General features: G+C 36.7%; 1 protein-coding gene across 3 annotated transcripts in view; it reads right to left on the reverse strand.

Moving 5' to 3' along the window:
- NQR (ARP protein (REF)) overlaps window positions 1-24547 on the reverse strand; it is a 297015-nt gene that overhangs the window by 117153 nt on the left and 155315 nt on the right. For all 3 annotated transcript variants that reach the window (XM_089819174.1, XM_089819172.1, XM_089819173.1), the window contains exons 10-12: window positions 19341-19442; window positions 19082-19177; window positions 18496-18570 (exon numbers count right to left, since the gene is read on the reverse strand). In XM_089819174.1, coding sequence (XP_089675300.1) covers window positions 18496-18570; window positions 19082-19177; window positions 19341-19442 — 273 coding nt within the window. The remainder of the gene's footprint in view (window positions 1-18495; window positions 18571-19081; window positions 19178-19340; window positions 19443-24547) is intronic.

The raw sequence follows: 24547 nt of genomic DNA on the forward strand, positions 1-24547 counted from the left end.
TTAGAAGGCTTAATTTGTGGTGGAGGAAAGATTTATACCTGCTGGTTCGTTTTTTCTACAAGTCTGATCCAATTTTCAGAATTTTCAAAACTCCTAGACATTTTCAAAAATCTGCAAGGAAATACATTTTCAGATTTGGAGTGACTTTGGCTTGGGTGTTGGCATCTTCAATGTTGATAAAAATTATTGCAGTCATCTACAATCAGGTTCTTCACTTCTCATTTGGCATATTTTCTTAAAAATGTAGGTTTTCAGCTGAGTACAAAATATAGCTTCAGCATTTCACTATTTTACATTGTACTTGTCTTTGTTTTCCATTTGGCATTATTGGTATCAAAGGAAGGCTAGGATTTTGCAATTGAAAGAGCATTGTAATTTTTAGACTATCTATATTGCAAACCTAGAGTTTGATGATCAGCTTATTAGTTTGCATGCCAATTGTTTGACAAAATGTCAATTGGCTGTAAGTTCTCTTTTTGGCATAAATAATGTTATAATTTTGCATACTATGTGTTTATATTAATGCCACTTGGTTGTAAGTGCATTAATGCCATCTTAGGTTGCATCCAAAGTATTTGTCATAATTACTAGTTGCTGTAGCTGCATATTGCAAGTAGTTTAAGTCACATATATGTATTGAATATTGCCAAAATTAGTTGCACATTCATGTTAGGTCATTGTTTAGACAATCTAGAGTCTTTTTGTAAGCATTCTCTTTGATGCAAATCGAAACAAGAGTCATTCCAGCAATCTTTAAAGTTATATCAGTCATATGACCCCTTGTATGCAAAGTGTTTGACAAAATTTCTTCGAGCCTTCAATCAGTATTTTAAGGTCGGATTTGAGCAAGGTCATTACACCAAGATATATTAAATCAATCGGAACCACAAATACAAATACTAACTTGGGCCCCATCTTAATTAATTAAAGTAACTAATTAAAGGTCACATTATTTAAATTCTAGGACCAGTTAATTAATTAATTTAATTTAATTATTACATTAAAATTTGGGGACATGACAAATCCTCATTGCCCAAAGATTATTGGCCCTCAAGCAATCCGTCATCTAACAAAACATCAATAGCTCCAGGGTCCCAAATCAACATGTGGGCGAAATGAGTGAACTGTCATCAAACCTCCCTTGCACCACACTGTCATTAAGCATCTGTTGCGCCACTCTAGTATAAACATTGTCGTAGCCTTCACCGAGATTTCAATGGTACAAATTGATGAAATTTTTCACGTCATTATGTTCAAAAATCTCCTTGGGTATGGTCATGCACACAGACATTGATGCTAGCACAAACTTACCCACTAACACAACCACAACGATCATTATTATATTCCTGACGGATGAAACCTTGACAAAGAGAGCTTCAGTGGTGAGAATGTCGACGAAGGGGGCCTCAATTGTGAGAACCTTGGCGACAGGAGCTTCGGTGAAGGGTGTCACGATGATGGGAGCCTCAGCAAAGAGTACCTCACTAAAGGGAACATTGGCAGAAAAACCTCAACGGAGAGTACCTTAGCGGCAAACAAAATTTTAGCTACAGATCAAACCACAATGACACACAAAACCTCGGTTGAAGCCTCGATGATGGATAAAGCCTCGACAGCGAGCAATGTCTTAATAGCAACAAATGCGGCTATTGTGATCGATGTAGCCACAATGACAGACACGATGATGGAGACAGCCATAGCATCATCAACGGATACAACTACAGCAATGGATACACCCTCGATGATGGATACAGACTTGATGTCAGTGACGGACACAATGATGTTGACAGACGCAACGACGATGACGAACATGACGATGGACTTGGCAATAGACACAGTTGTAGTGACGACAATAGACACAATGAAGATGACATACATGATGACAATGGTAGTGTTGGACATGGCAACAAACAAGGTGGCGGTGATGACAACAGACACAATGATGATGATGGATATGGTGACGGTGACAACAAAGGACACAATGACAATGACGGACACGAACTCGACAACGAACACAGACTCGGTGTCGATGATGGACACCACGGTGACGCATACGAACTCGATGTCGATGATGGACACAATGGTAACGAACACGAACTCGATGTCGATGACAGACATGATGGTGACAGACATGACAACGGTGACGAACACGAACTTGACAATGGACTTGGTATAGGTGATAGATACAAACTCGACAATGGACATGAACTTGACATTGATGACAGACATGACGGTGATGGACACCAACTTGATGACGGACACGGACTTGGCGTCGGTGACAGATACAACGATGACGAATATGAACTCGACAACGGATACAAACTTGGCGTCGGTGATGGACACAGCGATGGTAATGGACACCAACTTGACGACAGACATGGACACGGACTTGGCGTCGGTGATGGACACAACAGTTTTGAACACAAACTCAACGACGGACATGGACTCAATGTCGGTGACAAATACGAACTCGACAACGGACATAGACCCAGCGTCAATGATGGACATGAACTCAACGATGAACACGAACTTTGCGTCGATGACGGACATGACAGTGATGGACACAATGGTGACAGACACGAACTCGACAACGAACATGGACTCGATGTCGGTGACAGACACGAACTCGACAGTGAGACATGTCAGTGATGGACACGATGGTGACAGACACAACGACCGTGACAAACACCAACTTGATGACAGACACAGACACGGACTCAGCGTCGATGATGGACACAATGGTGTCAGACACAAAGTCAATGATGGACATGAACATTAGAAATAGACACCACTTTTATGATGGACACAACTTCGGCAACTAATAGAGCTTTCTCAACGGATAGTGCGTTGGTGACAAGCACAACCTCGAGCACAATGTGATCCGTCCATGTTTTCACAAGATCCATGCAAGCAACCTCTTCATTTTTTTGTTCTCCCCATGTTAGTGTAGTAGAAAGATTTAGCAAATCCTCCTAGAGTGGCCCTGTAATCATGCCTTCATTCTCCTCATGTAAAGCATCACCCTTATCGTTGTCATTCATCTTCTCCCACTTGTCCAAATAAGATATTAGTTTTTCTTCACAATGCTTGAAAACATTAATGACCAATCTATATGCTGCTATAGAGGGGATACATTCTAGATTACGAACAGCCCATAACGTAGATGTGATGGGTTGGGATACCTCATCCATCTCTTCAATGCACAAAATCATAAGACTCTCCATAACAACTGGAATCTTAGTATCATGACCTTCCTTGATGGTTACCAAGAAGTGATGAAACATATCATGGACCAAATTTTGCAATTCGAGATCTAAGAGAAGATTACTTACTTTGACATTTGCACAATTCTACAATATTGTAGATCTCCTACCAAAAGGGTCACTATTGAAGTCATCAAGACTCTATATGCTGTCAACTATCAATTGCAATATCTCTATCGTGGTGTTATCAGCATATGGTGCTTTAGGAGCCGAAATTCTCAAGACCTCGTTGAGACATGCTACAACTGCCAATCTTTTATCCTTGTCATGGTGTCTCAAAAGCGTGGGTTGACTTAAGGCATCCTTAATCAACGAGAGGATTCTCTGTATAAATCTTGAAGGTAATTGGTCCACCTAAAACAAACATACTTCCAATATATCTAATGGAAGATCAACACCCTCACTGAGCTCTTTGCCAATCCTTTGTAGTGCCTTCAACCACTACTCTTCATCGTTGTTTGAGGCCATAGTGTGATCCAAGTACCAAAATCTCTCAAACATCCCTGCAAGCTGGCAAGATCCCCAGCTTTGATACCAATATAATGTTCCCAAATGGTTTCGGTAATGTTCTCGAAAGTTTCAGAGATGCTTCTGAGAGGTTTTTGCTTTGATACCACTGTAATGTTCCGTTCTAGAGTTGCCTTATGAAGTCTCGTAGTATGCTTTAGGTAGTCTTGTTGTGTGCTTCAGGTAGTCTGGTTGTGTGCTCCAGGTCGTATCCCTCAGTACTTCGAGTGACTAGTGTTGCAAGTGTTCTGAACTGGTAATACTGCAATCGTGCGGTATCCAAGTTTGTACTGTACTGGGCAAGTACACAAGAAGGTTGTACGATGACAAAGAAGGCACAACAAGAAATTCGTACGGTAATAGCTTACAGAAAGGTCATAGGGGAATGGTTGTACGGTGTCAAGAATAGATCCGTATGGAACTAGGAGTGGTGTATGGCTACATCTGTAAGATGATGGCTTTAGTGTTAGATGGGAGGAAAAATGACCGTAAGGTGGAGTAGGTGCAGTACGGTAGAAGGTCATATGGTGAAACAGCCAAGTGGTATGGTTGTCTTGGGCGGCCATAGGGTAGGCCCAAATAGCCATAAAGAATGGTGTTGGGCAAGTGTATGGTGAGGTTGCTACGCCGTAGTGATGGATAGTGTACGAACAGAAAGAGAATGCTAAGTTTTGTAACCAAGACACTTATAGATTCGAATTCATAAATCCAAACAAGATTGAAGATTGAACACATGAAATCCTTCTATTAATATTTGCCAAAGGATGGTCTTCCGATTTGCTAGATCCAAGCGAAGTATTACAGGCGACGGAATAGGGTGAGGGTTGAATCCCACTAGGACCGCAAGAGCCAAATAGGGAAGATCTTTCACTTCCAAAATGGTGAACAACAGAGAATCCCAACGGGAATTTGCAGTATAAAATAAATAATCAGAATGCCTCTTACGACTACCTACAAGCCATACTTAAATACCCGTTGGGAAAAACCTTTCCGAGGGTGTCCAAAGATAGCCGACGACAACACTTACCAATGGAAACTAAAATAAAAATAGGTCCAAGATATATTAAATCAATTGGAACCACAAATACAAATATTAACTTGGGCCCCATCTTAATTAATTAAACTAATCAAGGGTCCTTATATTATTTAAATTCTGGGACCAGTTAATTAAATATTATTTAATTACTACATTAAAATTTGGGGACATGACAGTAGAGTGCCATTTCATTTGATTGATGAAAATGATTTGAAAAGAGAGTTAACAAGATAAACTAGTAAAGTAGTTGAGTAAAGAGTAAGTATGATGGAACTACAAAGGGCACTTAATCAATTATTATTTGACAAGATAATATGTTGTTTCATCATTGCATTAAGTGAAGAAAGATGGGTTGAAGTGTAGAAGAGATGATTGATAGAAGTCAAAAAGTTAAGTAAAACACTAGTTTGACTAAGTAATATATTACTAGATCAATGAAGAAGTTAAGCATTACCGAGCAGAAGATTAAGGAACTTAAGTATTAGCCGAGTGATGATAATGACCAAGCACAGTGATGGCCGAGAAAGCTAGTGTAAGACAAGTGAGACAGATCGGAAGTGAAAGATCCCAAAAGGATCCTTTCACTGACCACCTATAAATTTTAATTAAAATTATAGATTTTCCTATGCTTTCCTTGTGGTCTTAGAGAATTAGACAAAAGTTGCAGAAAGATTGTTACTTCTTTTTTTGTATTTTCCAAACATAAGTAAAACAATAGTTAACAACAGGAGAAAATAATATAATATTCAGTCAACCAAAATAGTTACCAAGCAAGATATGTAATCAATATGCTAGCAAAGGTGTTTACAAACAAGAAATGAAGACACCAACTACAAGAATGGACCAACCAAGCACCAAAAAGGTTAAGATGACTGACGTAAGCCAACCAACAAATCACGTGCTAGCTGAAAGGTAGTTGTACAACTACTATAGTCATGCCAAGGCAATAAGAAGATCCCAGCGTGCCAAACAAGACCCTCAACGTGCAATGCACAAGCACCCCAAACGCTGAACTTAACAATCTTTCTCAACTACTGAAACAACATTGTAGGATGTTTCTAAAACCATCTATTGGAATTTGTGTCCCAATAGCCAAGCTCTAGGGTTTGCATCTCAGTCCTCTAGAATCACTCCTCAAAGCAAAACTGAAAATACCAAAAATGAAGATGTAAAAGATAATGAAAGAATGAGCCAACATCTCCTTTTATCTCCCTCTCAAAGCCAATCGAACCCTAAAGGGAGAATATGCCTTTCCCTTTATAATAAAATGTCATCTTAATTTAAAAGGCCTTTATGTATAGAAAAAACACCCCTTTTCTCAAATAACATAACTCTAGGCGCCCGAAGGTCTCCGAATGATGAAAATAAGTTAGAATAATTCAAGACCTTTCCAACAAGCTATAACACAGGCATGCTGACTAGATGAAGCCAAAATCCCTTTATTACTCCAATTAACTATATAAATAGCTTTATTTTAATTTATTTAATGCAAACTTAGGAAATATTTCCTTTTATTCCACTGGAAAGCCAAACCAACCAAATAATCAGTGAACAGGTCTTGTCACGTGCCTATGCCTAATGTCGGGCAATGTGGGCCAACTGGCAGTCTCATCCCTAGAAACTACGGATTCTCCTAGAAACTAGGGAATATACCCTATCACCCTAAAACTAAAATCGTATACTGGTTCCGAAGAGCCTCAAATCTGATCACTGCGACAACCTCCTAAATTTTAGGAAAAATCCCTAAAATTAAGGATCTGCCTTGATTGGCTCTCAAACTGACTATAGAACCAACTCTAGTCATTGAGTATCCAGTATGAGTCTCTATCCACCACTACTAGCCTACGAGACTCCAATAATAGGCCAACTCTCATGACTCTGCTAGTCAAACTAGAGAGGGAACATGACAAGTAGTGATCAAGCTAAAGAATGTAGTAATGACCAATTGTTAACACAATTAACAGTTTGAGAAAGAATCAAAATTTGAGGGCCACACAATTGAATTTACAAAATAGTCAAAACATGTTGAAGGTAAGGATCTGGCACATTTAATGTATGAATTAGGTTTGATGAGCGATCTAAGGCGAAGATTCAATGAGAAATTTGCAGAAGTTTCAAGGAAAGAAGAAGAAAGACAAAATGATGAACAAATTCAATGAATTTGATCAAACCCTAAGATCTACAATTATGTTCAAGCGCCAAAATATTAAACCTGTCTATTTAAGGAGGCATATGAGATGTTTTACATGTTGGCTGGCAAATTTGTGAAGAATAAGTAGAAGAACAAGAGTTGCAGAGAAAAAGTGAGATGTTGGTGAAAGAGAGATTGCTTGAGGTGTTGCCAAGCAGATCAAATATGGAGAATGTGATGAAGACCAGTCAATGATCCTGGAATGAGTTGAATGGAGATTTGAACATACAAAGTGAGTTGTAATTTATCATATCAACCTAACTATTACTTTCTAACTATTGTAGCAGTAAAAATTCTTTAATCAAAGTTGACCTAACAATCATATTGTAAACCCTTTAGTTAAAGTGACATTCTAATGGAATATTTTTTAAGACCTCTAACAAGGCCACTCCAAACAAGGTGATTAAATCCTTTAATAGGGTCACACTGAATAGTATGTTTTATAACCTTTAACAAGGTTGGCTCTTAACCAAGCTCACTTCAGAAGAGTAAAAAAGTGGTAGCATGTTACTTGGTGGTTTTTCCCAAATTGGGTTTCCACATAAGTGTCAGACTTGTGTGAATGTTGTTTTCAAGTGTCACGCTATTTAGTATTATATGTTTCTGCAATTCGGCTATAACTAAAATAGAGAGCTAAGTGTTGACATGAATAAGTTTGATTACTAATGATCTGCTATATTGACTAAGTGGATTTATGAGTTTGATTAAGTTGTTTGAAGTTGTTAAAAGTGGAGTTGGCACATCTGGACTTGAGGATAACTGAATCACCCCCCCTTTCAGTTATTTTAATCGTTCTAATGGAAGCACCAACCTTGTAATGTCCCCTATCCATCCGTACTTTTTTTTCACTAGAATTTGTATTTTATGGTACAGATACTTTAGGCAAAGACCTCTTGTAGTATTCTTGACTAAGAGACTACTAATTCTTAATGATTCCATTCACCATCATACATATTGGACTAAGGAATAACCACTGTTTTATAATCCATACTTACCATCAAGTCCTTAATCTTCTCCATATTTTATATATATTTATCCATAGGTCATAGATATATTTATTATAATATATAATATCCATTATATACCCATAATATTTACTCCAACCACAATCCCTTCTTGTCTTGTTTGAACTATATTTGTTCACTGATTCTCTCTTTATAATCAGTACAAGTGTATATATATACGAACCTTTGATCCATTTGCATCTCTTTTCTATATATGTTACTGATTGATATATATAGATTAGCACTCTATAATGTATGAGATTTAATTTGTTATTAGATTCCAGTCAGCACTGATTGCACCTCCTTATATATTATCTTCCTCAACGGTCTTGGTGATCTGTCCACTGCTATTTTGTTATTTCCAGCAATGTATGTGTACTATGTGTGCTAATTAACAGTTCTCCATTACCAATATTCATTCTCCATTTTCTCCTGGACTGATGTGATCAATTCCTTATAGATATTTGAATCCCCTGATGTTTAGTGATGGTCATGAAATTTGCATGGAGGTATTCCTTGGTGTTGCTATCATCTGAAAATCCGTTCAATGTCATAAGAAGATAACTTTTTACTTCATTATTTTGCTTCGCTTATCCAAAATTATGCATTCTGAATATTGTTTGTATGTATAAAATATTCATTTGTTGTTTAAATCTGAGCTGACTGTGCTTGTGCTTCCGTTTGGACTCGTATTATTTTATTTCCAAGCACCCGACCACAATCACTGCTTGTGTTCTGGTTGTCCACGTAGACTTTTAATGGTTATACATGTATCTCCCCATGTCGTTGTCTTCTTTGTAAGTAATCCCTTGTGTTCGCTGTTATGTTTCTTTCCTCTGTATGTTATTAAGTCAATAACTATGCTTATTATCAGGCCAATAATTTCATTTCTCTCTAGTTCCTAATCTCATTCTATGTCCAAGTTGTTTATTCTGTCTATATAATTCCCTATGTTTTCAAATCCTGCTCTTGCATATCAAATGCCTTATCATGGCTTGCCGTCTCAAAAATGATCTTCTCCTATATATTTTGCTGCGTGATATCTTTAGATTTTTCCTTATTCTTGTGGTTCGCTCCTCTATCGACAATCATATTCAATGATTCTTGTGATTTATTGATTCCATGACAGGCATTTTTTCTGCTTCTATTAATCGTTGCTTCCATAGTCCATTTATTTGAATGCCTTTGATAAAGCCTTGAGTTGGATCCTAAGTGGTTGCTGCTCCTTCCGTCAGTCTGCAAATCATAGAAAGAATCTCCTATTCCCCCCTTTGGAGGATTACAATTACACTCTATATACCTTGCGTAGAGATGAAGAGTTGTGTTTGTAAAGGACACGTCTCATCATATCTATTGTATTAATTTAGATCTCTAGTTTGGTTCTATCTGCTTCATTAATATATTCATTAAAATATTATTTATAGTTATACTATTTTTCTTAGTAATATCATATACTTAGTTACCTATTCGAGTTCAATTCGAAATACGGGTTTGAAGAACTAGTTCGCTGATATGGCAAAATTTTGGAAAGGGTTTTGGGTTCGTTCGTACAAAAATGTGTAAAAATTATTAATAATTATATATACATATTTATGAAGCCTAGAAGCGTAGAGTATCATAAAATCATATGCTGTAAACTCCACCTGGCACAAACTTATTTTGCTCAATCACCTATTTGCTCACAAAATCACCTATTTGCACACCACAAATGATGTTAGAAACCAAAATAACCTACTTACATTCACATTTAGGGCAACCGGAACTCAAAAAATATAAAATTCACCCAAATTCGTCCCAAATTTGATCTAGGCAGCCAAAATTTGCCCAGGTTTGAATTCTAGAGTACGAATTCAAACTAGCCTAGGGAAATTCAAACCCTGATCAAACCTGGGTCGAATTGGACCCGTATTTCGAACCGGTTCAAACCCAAGCAGGGTTCTAGGGCCAAAATAGCGAACCTAGGTAACTAAGATCATATATGATATTTTTAATAATATATTCCTTTCTTATTATAATTATAATTTAGATAAATATTATAATATATTATTACTTATTTAATCAATATAGTTTAATAATATATATTATAATTTATTTATTATTCAGTTATTATTTATTAGGTTTCGATCTCTCAAATCAAGGATATTACAAACCCCCACTACTATCTTCATGAGCACCGACCCACAATACAAAAACTTTTTTCCACCCTATTAATGTTGCTTGCTCAACTGATAATGGAACAATTTATCTTCTTATCCCTCTATTAATCTTTTAACTTCAGCACACCTTTCCTATACTTTATCTCCTTGAAGTCAATCTCTTAAACTGAAATATATATCACAAATCCTTTATATATATATATATATATATATATATATATATATATATATATATATATATATCTGTGTGTGTATGTATGTATGTATATATATATATATATATGTATGTATGTATGTATATATATATATATGTATGTATATATATATATATTTCTTTATATACATATACATTTCTTATCTTCCTTTTGATATTTTCTTTCTGTCTCTGATAAATATATGAATCAAATCATACATTATTTTATTCTTCCCTCTCTATTTTTCTTTTATTTCATTTGCTAACTCTACTTCGCTGCATACTTCTACGTAATCAATATTTCATATTCTATATTCCATGTGCACAACTCCTGCTTTTTACTTCATTTCTTCACTGATCCACTTGCTTATTCATTATTCGTCTCTCATATATCTGACTTCATATCCTCATTCTTCCAACTTCATAGAATCTACTCTAACCAATGTAACGAGACTCAGCGAGTCTTACGAGGACTCTACAAGTTCGAGCTAGAGTCGCCCTTTCTAATGCAATTTGCCTCTGGACTGGGACTCGGCCGAGTCCTGGCAGAGTCCATGTGGTCTCACCGAGTCCAGGGACTCTGCTGAGTCCCAAGCCTAGACTCTCCAAAAAAAAAAGTTTAATTTTTTTTTTTTAAATTTAAAAAGATAGAGATTTCTGGAAGGTATTTTTTTTCAGTGTATATTAATTTTGAAAATGATGTTGTGGTATGTCACGAATTTATTAAGGATTGAATCTTAAATCTTAAATCTTAAATCTTCAACTTTATATTATGTTATTCAGTTTTTTTCCTTCAGAAATTCATTGTTATACTTATGTGATCTATGCAAAATTGTGTATGAGTGTTAAGTAGCTTCTATTTATCTCAATTATTGTGTATTTGATGTTAATTGACTAAATAATGCATTAAAAATTTGTTAATTCCTTAAAAATCTTTTAATTTCATGGGTTTTTTAATTTTTTGAGTCCTTGCTGAGTCCTGGCTGAGTCTAGTCACCGAGTTCGAGTCCGAGTCAGATTTTGACTTTTCGAGTCAAAGGCGAGTCCGAGTCCCGTAACTATGACTCTAACTACTTATCTACACTTGATACTTGTTAACCAATTTAGCCCCCCTTTCTAAAATGCCAATGTTGACCAGTCTCATGAAATCCAGGGTGACAGCCACGACCGTGTTCATTAGACTATCCATTAATTTCCACGCAAACCCAAATGGGATACAAAAAAATTGACTTTTCTCTTTATATCCGTAAGTCTTAATATTTTCATATTGTATGCAATTTCCTCATGGATATTTCAAGTTAAATCTTGCAATTGTCTTTCATTGCATCATTGCTCTAGTTTATGGCTTAACCGCAAGATGGGTTGCGAGGATGCAAAATAGTCAAGGTCAACTTCAGCGCAGCTTCGCAGCATAGAAGACAAGCATTCACATTCAAGTTGTGACCATGTGGAGTTAACCATAGTAGTTCAAATTCATATGCTTTTGTAGCTTCACAGGTGGTCAAGTCCAACCTAGAGTCAGGGCAACGAAGTCGTGAAGTCCTTCATCGCTTGTTCACAAGGTTTGAAGGTGGGTTAACCTTTCAAGTGACGAAGTTGCAAAAAGGTTTTATTCACATGATTGTAGGAGGCTTAGGTTTAACCATGGTTAGAGCTGTGAAGTGGCAAAAGCCTGTTGTGTGCATGTTTGCAAGGTTAAAAGTTGGAAACAGGGATCAGGTTGCGAGTTTGCAACAAGCGGACACGTGTCTTGATGGGCCAAGTGCATATGAGCTCTTCATTGCATCGTCGCAAGGGTCAGTTTCGAAGGAGATGTTAAATCGAATAAAAGCAAATCAGTTGAATTGATTTGTCTCCGTCGATGAGCTTCAATAGTTTAAGTTGCGACCATGTAAAAGTCAATAGCCCAATCAAATCCAATGCCTTCGCGAGGTTGCACACGGTTAAGAGTTAACCAAAGTTTAGGCTGCATAGCTACGTTTCTTCTTTGTTCACAAGTTTGCAAACAGTTAAGGTTAACCCTGGGTCAAAGTGGCAATGTTGCGACCTTTCCTTGTTCGCTCAATCGCAAAGGGTTAAGAGATAACCACAGTTTAGACTACGAGGTGCCAAAAATGCCTTTTATCGCTTCATCACAAGGTTAAATGCTAAACCTTAGGTTCAGGTTGCGAATGAGCGACGAGCAGACATGTGTCTCAATGGGCCCGGTTTGTGTGAAGTCTTCATTGCATCATCGCAAGGTTCGAGTCTTTCTCATCGAATGAAGGCTGATTGATTCAATCAATATGATTCCATCAAAATGAACTTCAATGATTTAAGTTGTGATGGTGCAACAGTCAACAGCTGCAGTCAAATTCAATGCTTTCGCACCGTCGCACTTGGTTAAGGATGGACCAAGGTTTGAGTGGCGATGATGCAAAATGCTTTGGTCACTCGTTCGCAAGGCTAAATAATGGTTAAGATTTATGGCTGCGAGGTTGCAATTTAATGTAAATGCTAACTCCAAGTGGCTTTCGCAACATCGCCAGGTTAAAGGATAGGAAGCAGCAAGCGGCCGCAATGATGCACACAGTCAGTTTAAAGGTTAATCACAGCGGTTAGTTGAAAAGGATGGCAAAGGGTTGCAACGGTGTGATTAGCAATTATGAGTTGTTTTCGCAACTTTGCAGGTCAATATAGTCAGCAAAAGAATTAAGTGGTGAAGTTGCGATCAAAGGAAAAAAGTTAGCTTCAGAAGACGTCGCAACTTCACAACGTATGATCCGAAGTTATGTCAAATGGTAGCGAAGTTGCAATAGATCATTAGATAGTCAAGAGGGAAGTCTTCACAAGGTCGTAGACATTTGATAGTCAAGAGGGCACTCTTCGCAAGGTCGCACACATTTGATGCCAAGAAAGAAATAAGTTGTGAAAGGGCGACAAAGGTAAGAGAGCTAACTTCGCATCTTCACACGATTAATGAAGAGATAGACTCTAACCATGGGAAGGTTACAAGAAGGCTTATAATGTGATGTTCGCAAGGTCGCAATGTTCAAGGGGCTGAAACAACAAAGGGCCACAAAGTAGAAATTGACATAAAACATGAAGGTTTCACAGTTTCACAAGGACAAATAGTTAATAGATAAGATGAGTTGCAAATCCGCAAATTAAGATAGCTAGCAAGGTGGTAAAATACTTCGTGGACATGGAGCCATGTGGCAGAAGAATGATTGACTTCAATTGACTTGTTGATTTGGTTTATTTGGCACAACGTAAGTGAAATTCATGCAGCAATTGGAATAAAGATGGAGGGATGATTAGATATCTGCAACCATTCTCGATGTCCGCAACGTTGTTGCACTCCATGCTTCTTAAATGCATATCATGATCATTTTGTTCTGATTTGATCTTTTGCAACTAAGTGCACCCTTCTCCCTGTTCTTTTTGTCAGGCGCATGAGCAATCGCACTTCATGTTTAGATGTTCCCCTGATTCTTAGTTATTGCTCTCATCTGTAATCCAATCCATGATCGAGGTGGTTCAGACTCAAGGTCATATCTGGGTTATACCTGCACCCTATAAAGGCAAGTTTTGTTGTTGTTCAAAAGGATCTCTCTTTTTCTGATCTTTCACAGATATTCTTTGTAATTGTTTTGCCTCTTACTCAATAGAAATCTTCTCTATCATATCAATTCTCAACCGGTTAAGTTTGTGCACTTTGTTTGTTCTCACTTCCTGAATGTATTTTGACAATTGTAATATCGTATGGTTATGTTCATTTTGGATCACTGATTTGATTAAGTGAATCTATTGTATTCCTTCCCTAGTTATCTTCTCGACTTATCTAGGATATTGAGATTGAAGAAATGTAGATAATGGTATATCTTGTGAAATCTTTTGGATTCTAGTGCAGTCATTAGAAAAGAAGTAGATCAAACATACTATTTTGGTGCATCACCCCTTTAGATTAGAATAGGTAGTTTGTTTTCTTGCATTCCTTCTCCCTTTTCCTCTCAAGAATAGTTAGGTGCACCCTAGTAGTAAGGAAGCCGGCCTTCTTTGGAGATTCGACCTCAGAGCACAAGTCCCACACTTGGAGGTTGTTTCCATGTTACACAAGATCGCTTGAGGGTCATACCACAACCAAGGGTGTAGACTTTCGTGTCAACAATACTCTTTTCATTTTACTCTTCAAACTTCACACTTCTGTTATTTATTTCTATATTTATAATTATTCCAAACAACATGACTATTCAGAACATATCACACCATAACTATAAACGTCGTTTTGATTAATTAATTCATTCATTTTGTGGAAAATGTAACAATTATCAAATTTTTAAGACTCGCGTCATTACTGGTAATAGGCTGATAGATTTCAGAAGTCATGCCATGCCACTTCAATAATAGATCTTGATATCCTTTATTGCGTCAACTCCACACTAATGTTTTGGACTATGCATAATATCTTTGCTGCCAGATCTTAGTTATGTTTAATATAGCATTTTGACTATTGTTTGTTACTCATTTCAAAGTGACCTAGCGGAACAACATACGCACAGAGTTCTTCACAGCTGATGCTATGCATACCACAGATATCCTTTAGAAAAGAACGACTGGCTCTTGGTAATTATTGTTGACAAGGCTTATTTTTGGCATGTTTTACAATCTGTTATGCTATGATAATATATAACTTTCCACCACAAGTTTCATATAGCCAAATTTATTTGCACTGTGGATGTGATTGCTTTGACTTCATCCTTCATAATAAATACTCTATATTAATCGCCTTTATCTGATGGTTTTCGTTATTTCATAACCTTGGCTTTCATGGTAGAGTTGACACTGTGTATCGATTGTGTAAGTCTTTGACATAGCTTTGTTCAAATCTTCAAATTTGACTCCAATGATTATCGCTGCCGTTGTTCAATTTTAATTAAACCCACGAACTTGCTATGTCAATTGCTTATGGAGACTTTTGGTGCCATTAAGACAACATTGACGCTGACTTGTCCGTAGTTCGATTTATTCATTTGACTAATATGCTTATGTGTTCTCACCCTAATTGAACATTGTTTCCCCTTTTTATATATTCATCCATTTGACCGTAGTCCACATGCTGCATACACCCTATTCACTCCACATGTTGTGACGGCATTTGATTGTGATATTGCTATCAGGATACTACATTTGACAGCATTTGATTGTTACACACAGATACTACTGTCATCCCTCAGATTGCTGTTTATACATTCATCAGGCTCCATCTTCTATCAGACTCTCTTGATAATCACTATGTTTAACATGTATTGACTATATACCATTGCCTTTTCATTGGAAAGTATTGACTCTAATGTTCAAACAATTTAAGAGGTGACCTATCATTTCTTCTATTATCGGCATCCATAGTTAGACTATCGGGCTTTAAAATCCGTATGCTGCTCTGTATTTTATGAGGTCTGGAATGCTATTATCAGGACTTCAACTTTATATCATGATTGCCAAACACATCTTCTCATTCTTGCACTATTTTCTGTTCAATATATGTTGTTTCTTTTTCATATTATAGATACCTTCAAATATGTAAATTCTGGTGTACTTCAGCACTATGGAGTCATGGCATAAATTCTAGTGAAATATTCACACTTCTATTCTGAATATGAATAGATGAAGTAAGTGTATGGCTATGTCTTTTAATGCCATCTGAATTTAGATATCTTTGTAGTTTTATCCTCTTTTTGATTTCCATCTAGTTAAGCATATGATAAACACAAAGAGTTCAATTGCTATCTTCAATTTTCCTTTGACATTCATGATCTTGATACTTGTAGTTATGTTCATTCTCATGAGATCCTTTGACACCAATGACAATACTTCCATCAAGCTTGTCCTGGGCACTGAATCAAAAGCTTTCCAGAAATCCATATTTCTTCAATAGCTAAAACTTTGTCACTATGACTGTCTCATAATGTCATTAAGATCTCCTTCATAAAGTCTCCATCAGTTGTGTTGTCGCCTTGATTCTTAATTTCATTCACTGCACTTTCCACTCTTTAAAAATAAATATTGATACCTTCATCTACCATTTTAAATTTTTAATAATGTCTTTTTGCAGTCAATTTCCTGGAAAGCTTCACTTTGTCATTTCTACACGTGTTTGATAACTGCTTGTGCACAGAATCTGAGACTAAGTAATAACCAATAACCTTAAATATATTTAATTATCTTTATCTCAACTTATCTTATCTTATCGAACTTCCAGAAAATAAACCTTTATCTTTCCAATATTCTATGCCAGTCGGTCCCATTATTGATCAATGGTGAGTAAACTTTCTAAAATAGTAAAGGTAAAATGTGTTAAAATTCTAAAGCCATTGTGCACTGTGAAGTGTGATTTCATGACTTAATATAGTTAGCTAAATGAATATATACCCTTATCTAGGGTAACACATCTATAGAGATCATCTTGACATTCAATGGCTCTTAATAGTTTTTTGGTAGACCTTACTCCCACTACATGCTACATTGTTCTAAAATGTAATGTCCTTACCAATATATTTCAACAAACTTGCAATTTTTTACAGTTTTTGTAAACAAACATTTCATCAAACAGTTGGTAGAATATAGGAATTTCTGATTTTTCTGATTAAGAGAAGCTACAAGCACTTATTTCAATCATAGATATTTTGACAAACAGTTTTTATGCATCCATCTCACTAACAATGGCCTCTCAAATTTCGAGTGATAGACAATACTTCACAACAGTATTTCTGCTTAAATATACATATAATTCCCACTGCTGATACAACATGTTGATGTAAATACCAGAAATGCACATTATAATGAAAATCAAACATATTTACTGAAAACAAATGCTGATCATGGTGCATATGAACTAAGAAAGCAATAAGAATATAGATTTAGAACTTGAGAAAGGCTAATACTTCAATCCAACATAAGGAGAACAACATTGCTTAGATGGATGCAGAAACACAAAGAGAACAAATACATGCTTTGTCACTATAAAAAAAGTATCCAGCTCACTATCATTAAAGGAACCTTATATTTTGATTGATGGTGTTGTGCTCAAACGTTAAAGCTATGGGTTCCCAAGATAGAGATCATGGGATTCCCAAAGTGCCATCTTAAGTTGGAATTCCAAGTGGTGTCTCTTGGACTCCCATTGTGGCTTCTATGTTGAATATAGTTTTTTGGAAATGTTGTCATTGATGTCAAGAAGGTACATAAATATACCAATTATCCATATTAAAGATATATGGAAAATGGATGTGCAGATGTTCAAAATTAATGAGCAGAGATAAAAGTTAGTGCAGGGATTAAATGAGCAAAGGCAAAGGCATTATTAATGGGCAGCTAATAATATGAAAACGTGATAAATTAAACAAAATTAGTCTTCTTGCCAGCCTAATTTGATTTCAGCATGAACCGACCTGTGTCTGGGAGAAGACTGTTTAAAGATGCAAACAATATTATTTCTGTTTAGGCTCGACCCCTGTATATTGTCCACTAAAGATCAAAGCTCTAAGGCAGATTTTGATGTTGTCAATAGTTTTGAAGGTTATCTAGAGTAAAACCAAGAAATATATATTACATTGCATTTTGAAGGTTGGTGCCTTTCTATTTTGCAAAATTGGGAGGTTATGCCTCTCATTCAAAGAGATTGGCATCTCTTGCTGAGTTGGTGCTCAATGCAGAGGATTGGTGTCTCTTGTGATTTGATGCCTACAAAATTGTAAGTAGAATCAAGATAAGAATATCGGTGCCTACAAAATTGAAAGCAGATTCAATATAAGCAATATTATTTGCGAGGTTTTCCACATAAAATCATGTGTGAATCTTGTGTTCTCTACTGGTAAATCTTACTTTTTATTATTTCTCTGTGATTGCTAAACTTTTAATAAGTAAAAAAAATTGTTTTATACTTATTCACTCTCCGTCTTAGTATAAGTGTGTGTGTGTTTCTTCAAAGTTGATTAAGTTGAATATTTTGATAGCAAGGATGTCCCCTTTGTGACCTCCACTACAGTATGCAGAGTCTGAATAATTCCTTATACTGATCCAAAGAAAATTATTTTAAAAAGGAAATCTGAATGGGCACCAACACAGTTTTTCTCAAGATGAATTTTCATGGGCTCGTATTGTTACCTGAACAGCAAACTGTCCAGTTCCTCCAGCAGCAGCCGTAACTAGGACTGTTTGTCCAGATCCCATCTTTCCTGCCTAAAACCATGGGTAAAAATTCAGCATTACTTAATTTTTAATGTGCATATATTGAGCAGTTTATAATTTTGAAATCCTCAAGATTTAATCATACTTCCACTAGAGATGATTTCTTTTCATTTTACAACTTGTTTTTCTACAAAAAGTATAACATTTTTTATCAGTAGAGTTTTCCAATGCAAAAATTCCAGAAACAGTTAACATGAACCAAACTTCTACATGGTTTACAAATTGGAGAGACTACAACTCAAGAAAGATAACAAGCACCCAACACACCATAGATTAACAAAATAAATAAACTATAAAAAATCAAATTACAAGCAATAATCAATCAAGTTTTGGATGTAAATAATCACAATACTCACATCTCGTTCAGTTGGAGGTTATAGAAACACAAATCATAAGTCATATTTGAATAACTGTTAAGTCCTGCTTCTAAGAAAAATATCAACCAATATAATGTGATCATGTGCAAGGACAATATATGTCCTTAAAAAAAGTTTTAAAGAACCTTTTCCAAACCAATTGATGCGGTAAGGCCTGATGTAAGCATTGCCACCACTTCAGGATCAGGCCTAGGCACTGGTATTACATGTTTTGCAAGAATCTACAAAACAATAAATAAATCAAAGCCAGTTTTAGAAATAAAATTTTAGGATACTTTACATAAAATAATTTAAAACCTCAAAACTAAAAAAAAAACAAAGAGAAGATAAACGAATTCATGTAAAATAAAAAAGGACACAATGGTTAGCACTAGCAATGCATGCCTCGGTGAATTCAGCATATGCACCATATGACATGGCTGCCACAGGTGCACCTACATACAAATTCTCAGCAGAATCACTCATTGCTGCAATTATTCCCACACTCTGCAAACAAACAATAATACAATGTAAGCATATACTTACATCTAATAAAAACCCCTAATCTTGATAAAGAGATAAAACTGATTTTAAAAATTAATACAATTCATGTTGTACAAAATTGAGCATTTGGCCATAATTGATTATATTTGTACATTTCCTAATAATCATGCTTGTGTTTATTAGATGGTGAAACTCAATCTTCTAAATACATTTCAAGTTTTACGACATGAAAGTTTTCTTTGTGCATCTGTGCATGTCTGATTAAATGTGTACATTTCCTCATAATCATGCTTGTGTTTGGATCGTGCAAGTCAATTTTAATGTTACTTCCCATAATTGTAAAATTAAAAATCATTTCAGTCAATTTTTGTTCCTTAAACAGTTTGATATCAGAATCTGCAATTGATACTAATCGACCCTTGCTCCGAACAAGCATCAACACCAATCCATTTACAAGTCAAGGATCTAATAAAATGCATTAAACAAGTACAACTAAATGTTGAAGCAATGGTTTATACTGGAATTGCTGGTGTGCAATTTTAGTAGAATGTATAGGCCCGTTTGTGGTCTCTTGTTGGACATTAATATCTTATCTTTACTTGAAAATATTTGCCTTGTGGAAACATGTTTTAATGAAAACATACTGTCATAAACACTTCTGCATTACAGAAATGTTTCAAAATGCTTCTTGCAATTTCGGCAAATTTTTGTACTTAAGAAATGTTTTTAGCAATGAAATAAAAACATAACAAAGAGGGTGAAAGGAGATTGGCACAAGAAATGTCAGATCTGCTAGCATGAGATGCCACTTCTCTAGCCATAAGATAAGATAAGATAATGATATTAATGTCCAACAAAAGACCAAAAAGAGGTCTATGGGACTGAAAGATTACAACAGTGAGGCTAACACCAGCAGGAGCACAAAACGGTGTCTGAAAATAAACGAAAACAACCAAAGTAATAACAACAAAGAACAGAGACAAAGAAAGCACTAGGAGTCTTTCTTGGGCGAAAAGAAATCAGTCACTGAATGATACACATGCTGATGTGTAGAGGCACTATACTATCTCTGACCACTCACAAAGGAGTGTCGCTGGTGCAAATAACCGAAACAGAATGTGACACATCTAGAAAGCCCGTTAGATCGAATAGAGCTAGAAGGTCTTTTCACACCACGCAAAGGGGATAATGGTGTTAAAAAGGCAGTAATGAGCTGAGTAGATGAGTGCCAGTGTGGAAGCAGTGCTTGGATCATGCTATCACGGAGCGTGGTGGCCTCACAAAGATAAAGTGTAAAACATCTCTGATCATAATAACTGAAAAAGTCATAGAAAGAGAAGCACTCTCAGAACAAACAAAAGAATCTCCCTCTGATCTCATAATAAATAGGGCATCGAAAAGGAAATGAGCCTCATTCTCCACCTCCCCTAGAGTACAGAGCATACGGATCCGCTCCTCACTAGCAATATGATAATCAGTCTGAGCCCGAAGACGATGAGAACCAACTCTGAAAGAACCTAAAGAGATCCGCAAGGCATGAGACCACTGCCGTGAAAGGTAGCTAGGACGAACAATAATCCCATCGAAAATCTCCAAAAGATTGCTCCGCATAAAAGGACATCCACAGGAGTAACCCGCCAGGAGGATTAACCCAGGTAGTGGCAATGTAAGTTCTATAGATATCAAGACGAACATACTCATTCAACTCTTGTCGAGAGGGAAGAAGATGAGCAGGAGCATCCAATGAGAACTAAAAACGGGGGAGACGATCAATGTCAATCACAATCGAACTCAGCAAAGAAGAAACTTGTGCATACCAACATTGTGCACGAGAACCAGACTCAGCATCTGCAGTAGAAACAAAGGAATAATAAGCTAAACAAGAGTAGCGGTCCCGGTCCCTAGTAGTATCCACAAACCCACGAAAACGATGAAGGAACCAAACCAAATCAAAAATGGCCGCGAGTGTGAAAGGATGAGCACCAAACTCGGCAAAAATGACATTGTGAGGAGTGAATCTGTGACATCTAATGATGCACCTCAAGAACAAAGTTTGAACCCGCTCTATCGAGGCCCAATCTGAGCTAAGAAGAGAAGGGCCCCAAACCATAGATCCATAAAGAACAGTTGGCCGCACAAAAGCGTCTAAGAAAGATAGCTTAGACGAGGTATCCTAGAAGTGATGTCTGAAACATTGTTTCTCAACCAAAGCAAGAGAACCCATACCCTTGTTAACTTTGGGTTGAATAGCTGGTCTCATACTGAACTGTGGACCGGAAAACATAACCTCCAAATAAGTGTAGGATGAAGTGATCTCAATCTCCTGACCCTGAAAAATGAAGTGAAGATGAGAAGTCTTTAAACAATTAAAGACAATGACTTGAGTCTTACCCAAGTTAACCACAAGTTGTCGCTGATCACAAAATAAAGCCAAGCCATCAAGAAGTCTCTATAACCTGTCTGGAGAGGAAGCAAGGAGAACTACATCATCTGCAAAAAGAAGGATAGAGATCAGAACCTGATGAAGATAACAACCATCCCCTAGGAGTGAAGACTTCAAGAGGAAGACCTCAAGCTCATCAATATATAACCCAGATAAAGTAAGAGAGAGAGGACAACCCTGCTTAACCCCAATGGTGCTATGGATCGGATCCGAGAAGCTCTCAGGAGTCCAAAATCTGCCAACCACAGTCTCATACAGTCTCATAATAGCAATTCGTAGCATCTTAGAAATACCAATCTCCCTAAGTCTCTCAAATGGAGCCACCCTAGGAACAGAATCAAAAGCTTTGCGAAAATCAACAAAGCAACAATAGACCACCTCCAATCTATGTTTGGCCTTCTCAATAATAGCCCACAGTGTGAAGATATGATCCATAGTCTGATAATCCGCCCAAAAATCAGCCTACCCTCTAGCCCTACAACCATTCCTGTCGAGCTCCGCAGATAGCATAGCATTAAGAGCTGTCGCATACAGTTTGCCAAAAGTGTGCCCAATCATGATGGTTTTGTAGTTCCCCAAATCAAAGACAGGGTCGGTCTTGTTAATGGGATAAATCAAATGCCTAGACTAGGAGGTCGGAAACCCAATGTGAATCACTCTATTAAAAACAACAGAGATAGGGGCCCAGAACTGAGGCACCGAACTTGAAAAGCTCAGCCTAGAAACCCTCCTCATCAGCAACTCTACTACACTTCATGGATCTAACTGCCTCATTAATGTGGGAAGGGGTGAAAAGGCGGACAAAAGGAGGCAAAAAGTGGTGAATGGAAGGCTGTCCAGGAATGTCATAAAGAGCCATGGTGTGCAAGGTAAGGGAGCGAAAGTCAAGGTTGGAAGGTGGAGGAGAATTATGTGGGAAAAGAGTGTGCCAAAAGAGCTGGGGATTATGGATCAGCATGGAGCAAAGAGATTTACACTTAGAAGCAGTAAAGTAATGCTTCTTACTTTGAAGAAAGCGGAGATAAGACAAGCGAAAACTATTCCTTCACAGAAGACAAAAAAGGAAAAGATTAATTCAAAAGAGAAGCAACAAAAACAATTTTCTTGAATTGAAAAATAGACTTTGCAGGTTTTGGCAAAACAGGACTTTTGTGTGTTTGAGTGTTGGAAAGACAAAGACTTTTGCATAATCTTTTCCATACAAAATTGTCTATCTAACTGACAATGTTAGCCATACACTATAGAAAGCCTCATAGTTATGGAAGTAAGAGAACATCTGTAAGAATAGAATCTAGAAATGCATTCATAGTATTTCTCATGAAGGCCAATGCTCGATTGATTTTTATGGCAGCCTTTAGACAAACTTAACAATTATTTTCTTTGTTCATCCTCCAACCACCAAAGTAGTTTTCTTTTTCACTCATCCTTCAGTCAAGCAAACAATGCACCGGTACTAATTTAATAGAGTAGCTGTTGTTAGAGTGGGGTTGTCATTGCACCAAAATACCGAACTGCTAATGTCCAATACAACCACTCAACTTATAGTACACAGGAGGCGGTTAAGCCCTTGTCACGAATCCCAAGGAGAGCGCTGAACATTTTGCCAACAATCTCCCCTTCAACATTACCCGAGGCTCTGAGGATTCAAACCTGTGACCAAGCTCTAATACCATTTGTTAGAGTGGGGTTGCCGTTGCACCAAAAGACCGATCTGTTAATGTTTGATACAACCACTCAACTTATAGTAAACAGGAGGTGGCTAAGCCCTTGTCACGAATCCCGAGGAAAGCGTTGAACATTTTGCCAACAATTGTAGGTTGCTGACAATGGTGGGGTATGGATTGGATTCAATGGGTTTTCTTGTGCATAAATGCACAACGATGCTAGCTTTAGTTATATTCTCATCAAGAGATTGGTGTGATGGCACATTTTTTGTCTGTTAATGATCAAACAAAGAATAAGATCTCTGGATGAATGGTGAAGACCTGCTGGGCTATTACAATAGTGTGGAATGATAATGTTGATATGATAATTTACTATTACAAAAACGCATCGAGAGGACTGTAATCCTTAGTTACATAAATAATGCAAATATTTTTTAAAATGTACAATCTTGGTACAACGCTAGTGCAAATCAAGTGATATTTGACTGGTTAAAATATGTTTTCTGCAAGTAGAGCATAGTGTCTCAGGAAAGACTGATAAATGCTCCATTTTACACTCACTATGTTTCCAACATGGGACAAATTAGAGGAAATAATATACTCAGTTTAGATTCTGATTGGAGGAGCCCGGAGTCACATTCAAATTTCAAATAGTAATTACATAAAAACTGGAAAATTGCAAAGGAAACAAGACACAATGTTAATTATAGTAATGATCACATGTCTAACTTACCCAGCAATAGTGATTCTAACTATGTCTGAATGTGTAGCATTAGTTCAAAGCCTTAAAAGCAACTACACAGTCATTACTATGTTAAGTTTTAACTTTTTCATGAGAAGCAACTAAATAGAAGATGGAAAATATAGTCTCCAAAGTGGTCAAATCTCCAATGTAATACACAGACACAACGGTTAACAAAGCATAGCTTCCATGTTATGGCATTGATTCCAATATGAAAGCATTATATGGTAGTTGATTAAAAAGAAGAAATAGCAATCAT

Source organism: Cupressus sempervirens, chromosome 3 (assembly GCF_028749045.1).
Source record: "Cupressus sempervirens isolate cs-2001-9-10 chromosome 3, ASM2874904v1, whole genome shotgun sequence".
NCBI classification, from domain to species: domain Eukaryota; kingdom Viridiplantae; phylum Streptophyta; class Pinopsida; order Cupressales; family Cupressaceae; genus Cupressus; species Cupressus sempervirens.